The sequence below is a fragment of the Octopus sinensis genome, linkage group LG13 (assembly GCF_006345805.1).
Source record: "Octopus sinensis linkage group LG13, ASM634580v1, whole genome shotgun sequence".
NCBI lineage: Eukaryota > Metazoa > Mollusca > Cephalopoda > Octopoda > Octopodidae > Octopus > Octopus sinensis.
In genome coordinates, this window is record NC_043009.1 from 11,922,392 (window position 1) to 11,930,158 (window position 7,767).

A 7,767-nucleotide genomic window follows, 5' to 3' on the forward strand; every position below is an offset into this window, starting at 1 on the left:
CAAAGCTATCACGCCCCACCGTTCCTCTTTCAACTTATTCGTTCTTAAAACTTTCTTTCTCTTTACCTTATCTCCGGTTTTTATATACTAACTTACTAACTTTTCTAAAATACAAAAGAACTATACAATCATATATATATATATATATATATATAATATATATATATATATAATATATATATATATAATATATATATATATATATATATATATATATATGCATATAGATATGAATATGCATATATATATATATAATATATATATATATATATATATATTATATATATATATATATGTATAAACATTTGTAGGTATATGTAAGCAAATATACATTTAAATATACATAACATATATGTGTATGCATATATATATATATAATATATATATATATATATATACATATTCATGTATGTATTAATATACTTCATTATAATTTCTTTCCAATGTATTCTATTTGTATGATAGATCATATATTACACACCATCAAACGAATGTTCAAAGTCAGTATGGGTAAAAAATATATTAATTTCGCAAAAGAGAAAACTCTGTTTCCTCGGGACATCGGCTGCTTTCCTGTAAATGACTTCTCGCCTCTAAACGACTGCTCGCCTCTAAACGACTGCTCGCCTCTATACGAGGGCATGTTGCTACTGTCTGGTTCATTCCGAATTTGCGGTGCTGTACGCTTGTCGTATTGACACCAGTTCCCCATATATTCACTCGAACAAGAGCATTTAAAACTTCGTTGACGTTGGTGGTATCGGCAAGTCCCACCATTCAGACAGGGTTTCTGTACACAATAGTTTTTATATTGGCATTCGGGACCAGTTATACCAAGAGGGCAGATGCATTCTTCACGACCTTCACGAGCATATGACAAACAGGTACCGCCATTCCTGCAGCGAAGTCGCTTGCATTTATTGATGAGAATTTCACAACGTCGTCCAGTAAATCCGTTGCGACACTCACATCGGCTCAGACCTATGCATGTACCACCGTTTCTGCAAGGGCACGGTAGATAAAGTTCACAGTTCTTTCCTCCGTAATCGCTGGGACAAGAGCATGCATAATCATCGAAATATTCGACACAGGTACCTCCTGAAAAATTAACAAAAAAAAATGATACGTGAAAATCACTCTGTTGAATCAAGGCTGATTAATTGAGCATATTAATATACATTAAATCCTTTAACAATTATTTTATAATTTTTGTAGCCAGCAAGAAAGCACCAATCGTCTTATCTGAAACAGATACTCTTTTACTCTTTTACTTGTTTCAGTCAGTTGACTGCGGCCATGCTGGAGCACCGCTTTTAGTCAAGGAAATCGACCCCAGGACTTGTTCTTTGTAAGCCTAGTACTTAATCTATTGGCCACTTTTGCCGAACCGCTAAGTTACGGGGACGTAAACACACCAGCATCGGTTGTCAAGCGATGTTGGTGGTGGGGGGACAAACACAGACACACAAACGCACACACACATACACATATACACGACGGGCTTCTTTCAGTTTCCGTCTACCAAATCCACTCACAAGGCTTTGGTCGGGCCGAGGCTAAAGTAGAAGACACTTGCCCAAGGTGCCACGCAGTGGGACTGAACCTGGAACCATGTAGTTCGTAAGCAAGCTACTTACCACACAGCCACTCCTATGCCTTATTATTATTTTTTTTCCGTAATTTTGTCTTGAAAGAAATCGCCAACGATGCACACGCAGTCACATATTGAAATGACAGAAAGGGAATGAGTGAAAAAAGTTCTTTCAAAGACAGGAGAGTGCAAGAGGAGGTATGTGTGTGTGTATGTGGGTTTGTGCGGATGCGCAGGTCTGTGTGTGTGTAATGATAGCACGTATATGTGCACGCGCGTGTATGTGTGATTGTGGCTGTTTATGTATGTATGTGGTTGGACTTAACATCGTTTAAGGTCATAGGAAGAATTTATAGTAAGAATTTTGGTAGGAGTGGCTGTCTGTTGGGTGTCTACCTACACATGTGCACACGCAAATGAACCTAAACATATCTCCCATACACACACACAGTACACACTCATACATACACGCACACGATTATACATGCATGTACACACACACACGTACTACAAGCACTCACACACACATACAGAGCAACAATACAATTACTCCACAGACACATCTTCAAGCGTACACACATACCCACACGTGCACACACACACATACATACACAAACACACACTGCAAAAAAAAAATCAATTCCAAATTATAACCGAGACTTCATTGCACTTTTGAGATCTGCGCCCTCAGCATTAGGGACGAAGATTAGCAAATTGAAAATATAATATTTTCATTTACACATCGACCGACCATCTTGTTATATACACACAGAAACGCTCTTCCGAACATAAACTAATGCACACGTATGATTACGCATGCGTGTACAGCTCACATAATCAATTATAATATATGCACACCCACAAGCACATTTACAAACATTTTAAAAGAGATATGCGTGCACATGTATAAAAAGGAAGTTAGACGCACACAAATTTACTCATACACACTCACACGCATACAAACACACACTTAAACTGTGAACTGAAGCTATTGAAATGAAAGCTAACTTGCTTTCAAGAACGTAATATCCAAACAATCACTAGGGTCTGAAATCTAGAAGTTTGTCCCTTCTCAATGAATAGCCAACTCGTTAGAATAAGAAATGCGCAAATACGTACCATTCTGACACGGTGAAGATTGGCATTCGTTGATTTCCTTCTCGCAGAAATCACCCGTAAAACCTTTTGGGCATGCGCACCAGCCACCTACTTCTCCCATAACACAGGTACCGTGATTCTCACAGACTATTTTGTCGCATGATTTCACGTGCTTTTCGCAGCGGTCTCCAGTGAAGCCTTCGGCACAGTGACATCTGTAGCCTGTATGTATTTCCTGACAAGATAAATATACAACAAATATTATTTACTATATCAATAGGCATCATATACATATATACGTACATGCATACATACATACATACATACACATACATACATACATACATTCATACATACACACATACATACGTACATACATACGTACACACCTACATACATACGTACACACACATACATACATACACACACACACACATACATACATACATACATACGTACACAAACACATACATACATACACATACATACATACATACATACATACATACATACATACATACATACATACATGCATACATACGTACATACATACGTACATACGTACATACATACGTACACACGTACATACATACACATACATACATACATACATACATACATACATACATACATACATACATACATACATAAGTGTGTATATATATATATATATGTATATATATATATTATCCGATTTAATGTGTATGTGTACACACACGCATATCAAATGTTTTATAAACAAACAATTGTGTACATAGAAACCATAACGTTTTGAAAAACTAATATGTTTAGTCTCAGTTGCCAAAGTTCCTGTGGATAAACTGCAGGGGTAACGGCAGCCGAAAGTGCAGCTCGTCCGGCTCACTACGGGTGGCTTACTTCACCCCTCAATTGCCCAAGTTACGAAAAAACATATCGGAATCGCCATTTCGGAGGTGAGTTAGGCAATGTGGGATTTGCCTTAACATAGACGAAGCAAATTCCACCCCGTTCCACACCCGCATCTGCGGAAATTTCTGTTTCTTATTCATTGGTTATATTTTTACAGTGAAACTAAATATATATTTATGAAACATATTGTAAACGGTATCAATTGATAACAGTGCCGTATTGGTACTTTCGTTATAGATAGATAGATAGATAGATAGATAGATAGATAGATAGATAGATAGATAGATAGATAGATAGATAGATAGATAGACAGATAGATAGATAGATAGATAGATAGATAGATAGATAGATAGATAGATAGATAGATAGGTAGATAGGTAGATAGATAGACAGATAGATAGATAGATAGATAGATAGATAGATAGATAGATAGATACCAGAGTAAGCGCATAAATGTGAACAAGGTGGGGAAAATAGTACTCAAATACCGGAGGTAGAGTAATATTCTTTATTGATAAAGCGGCAAAGGCATCACAAAAACTGTTACTCAGAGTTCCCGATCCCGTCGTCGGACAGTTTTGGCTGATGTCTTTGCAGCTATATTAATAAAGAATAGGTCGTAACACACGTGGGTATAAAAGATGAATATGTATCACATTCAGCTGTAAATTTTTGGGAGTGCGGTGGAATATTAGTTATGCAATGACGCTTGATCGCGTACATATTTAATCCTAACACTCGCAAAATTATAACTCGGTGTATCACACTGAAGAGAATAATAGGTAAATATAATTTACTTTAAATTCGAAACGCGTCTGTGGTTAATTGAAGTCGTGTGGATTCATCATTGTTTTTTTTTTGTTTTTTTGCCTACATAAAAAAAGTGTTTTATTGTCTCGGAAATTTTTATGGTAGTTGAAAAGACATCAGCGTCTATTTCTAATTCAGTACGTGGTGAGGCACTAAGCTAGCCCCTGATTATAATAATGTATATATATATATATAGATATATATATATATATATATAATATATATAATTTGAGGGAATATTATTCCTAACTTACAGGGAAAAATTCAATTTAGAAATACTAAATCAAATTTCACAAAATATAATATATATATAAAAATTAGAAAAAAACACCTTTTATCAATTCAAAATGAACAATAAAAAAACACCATCTAGAAAATTACATATAATAGAAATATTAAAAATAAAATAATAATTTACCGATGATTAAGTAAATTGCAAAATAATAATAAAACGTATATATTTGGTGTATATATATATATATATCCTTTATTTCTACTCGTTTCAATCATTTGGCTGGAGCACCGCCTTGGAGGCTTTTAGTCGAAAAAATCGACCCCCAGGCCTTTATTTAGCCGAGTATGCCGTGTGTACGGAGGGTGTCACACCTGCTTGTTTAGAAATGAATGCGAACGTCGTTTATTTTGAAATAAATATGATCGAACTCAACGGCTATGCTATCGTTGATTGAGCATGAGTGTCAACAATCTTCAGGGACGGAGCGATCTGCAAAGGAACATCCGTATGAAGCGTTCAGAGATGTTTGGTGCTTATAGTTATGCAATTTTGCCATAAGGTTTTAGTTCCGGACATAAGTGCATGTGTATTTGCTTGTTTGTGTGTGTGTGTGTGTGTGTGTGTGTGTGTGTGTGTGTGTGTGTGTGTGTGTGAGAGAGAGAGAGAGAGAGAGAGAGAGAGAGAGAGAGAGAGAGAGAAAGGAAGAAAGTAAGAAAGTAAGAAAGAAAGACAAGGAGAAACGAACAGAAGGAGAGCAAAGTGGGATGGTGATCTACAAAAATTACTTACGACACATTTGCCATCGTTGCTACAAGGGTTTTCTCGCGGACACCTTTTGTACTGGCAATTTGATCCTTTAAAAGATGGCGGGCAGGAACATGTATAATTAGAAGTTGGATCAAATTTACAGCTTCCACCATTTTCACAGGGTTTATATTTGCTGCAGTAATTCTTATCTGAAAGGAAATCAAATATCAATCCCTATAATGAGCGCGTTTTTTCTGGATCTCATTTAATCAGTTTGTCCGCTAATTAATTTTGAGCCAGCAAACGAAATTTGTGAGTTCACTTAACTTGCTAGAAATAGTAACTAAATCACTTTTTAAATCACACTCTGTTGTGTAAAGAAAGATAGAATGGATAATGTGGACCAGTGTACTCAAAGTCAGAAAAAATACGAGAGAGATGGCATGGCGTAAATGCATTTGCTTACACGTCTGCGCAACTAGACCTGAATTGGTGCTCTACAGTAGCAAAAGCATATCAATTTTATCATCAGTTCAAGGTCTTCTGATTCATGCGTAGCTTCTACTTCATCATCACCATCATCATAATCATCATCATCATCATCATCATCATCATCATCATTTAACATCCGCTTTTCATGCTAGCATGGGTTGGACGATTTTGACTGAGGGCTGGCAAACCAGGCTCCAATCTTGATTTGGCAGAGTTTCTACAGCTGGATGTCCTTCCTAAAGCCAACCACTCCGAGAGTGTAGTGGGTGATTTTTACGTGCCACCAGCACGGGGCCAGTCAGGCGGTCCTGGCAATGACCTCGCTCGAATCTTTTTACACATGCCACCAGCAGAGGTGCCCGTAAGGCGACGTTGGTAACGATCACGCTCGAATGGTGCCCTTTTATGAGCCACCGGCACGGAACCAGTTGACTGCTCTGGCGACGATCACGCTCGGATGGTGATGGTGCTCTTGGCACCCTACTAGCACGGGCACAAGTGCCAGTAAGGTGACGCTGGTAACGATCGCACTCGAATGGTGCCTTTTATGTGCCACTGATCCCATCTGCTCCCAGACAATCTGAGTAATTATTTGGATATTTCATAACCAAAGGTGTCCATTAAATAATGATCAAGCTATTGAGTTCTATATGATACCAGATGGATTTAACTATTCCGCGTCTGACTGCAATAGCTGAACTCAGCACCGTGAGGTTATGACACACTAGTTAAATTCACAGTTCTACAACTACCTACAGTACGAAGTTGTCCCTACAACGTGGTGTTTAAATTCATCGATTAGGACCTTGTCGTTTTCAGCTGAGCGCGGTAGCCACGGATATAACCCCATTTCTGTAACAGAGCTACTAATATTTTAGCTATTTATTCTCTACTCCATTGATTCATTTATTCATGCACTCTCATTTTACGTTTTAGAAATAAATTTATTCAGGCTGGAAATCAAAATATTATTATCGCTTGCAAATGAGTCACGAAGAAACTTCATTATTTGGCTTACCAATGTTGCACAGGAAACCTGTCCAGCCATGCTGACAGATGCACTGCCAAGGTTCGTAACAGATACCGTGTAAACAATTTGGATCTTTCTTGCATTTGGTGCAAAACTCGCCTTCCCAACCAATTCGGCAGCTGTAATACAAAATTATATAGACTTATAAATAATTACATAATAACTAATCGGGTAATTACGCAGGAAAATAATTTCTTACTTAAGCACAAGACAGCAATTTTATATGGATATAAAATACAACTAAGTGTTGTAGTTATGAGTTTCTAGAGGGAAGTAGTCATGTAATGAGAGTAATGTGTGGTTTCACCTGACATCCAGGACAGATTTACAGATTCATAATGCGTGAGAAAATACTGCTTGCTCTACTGCCATAAATTCGTAATATAGATAATAGTTTGTAACTTCGAAGTGCATATTGCACACACACGCACCATAGCACACAGCACACAGCACACATGCATACACACAAACAGAGGCTAAAATGCACTGCATCTTAAGTAAGCTGATTCGTACTGTGTCGATTATGCTGAACTAAAAATCATAATATCTTAGTATTTCGAGATATTAAAAGCAAACAGAAGTTTTATTCAACCGTCATCTCGAAAATATATTCCACCTGATCGATTGCAACATATGACCATTTTTAACTTATTGAAACATAATTTGAAGAAATCCTATATATGTATGAATGTATGCATATATATATATATATGCATACACACACACACATATATATATATATGTGTGTGTGTGTATATATGTGTGTGTGTGCATGTATGTATGTATGTGTATATATTTTTTTCAAAATGTGACCTCGTGTGTACCGTTGGCGATTTTTTTTCCTCTGTCTTCCCTTCTCTGGATCTTTCCTTC

General features: G+C 36.9%; 1 protein-coding gene across 3 annotated transcripts in view; it reads right to left on the reverse strand.

The window, feature by feature from the left end:
• Positions 1-414: 414 nt before the first annotated feature.
• LOC115218567 (neurogenic locus protein delta-like) overlaps positions 415-7,767 on the reverse strand; it is a 109,184-nt gene continuing 101,831 nt past the window's right edge. For all 3 annotated transcript variants that reach the window (XM_029788457.2, XM_036508156.1, XM_036508157.1), the window contains 4 exons: positions 6,883-7,013; positions 5,415-5,581; positions 2,711-2,924; positions 415-1,098 (listed from right to left, as the gene is read on the reverse strand). In XM_029788457.2, the coding sequence (XP_029644317.1) occupies positions 467-1,098; positions 2,711-2,924; positions 5,415-5,581; positions 6,883-7,013 (1,144 nt within the window). In that variant the 3' untranslated portion in view covers positions 415-466. The remainder of the gene's footprint in view (positions 1,099-2,710; positions 2,925-5,414; positions 5,582-6,882; positions 7,014-7,767) is intronic.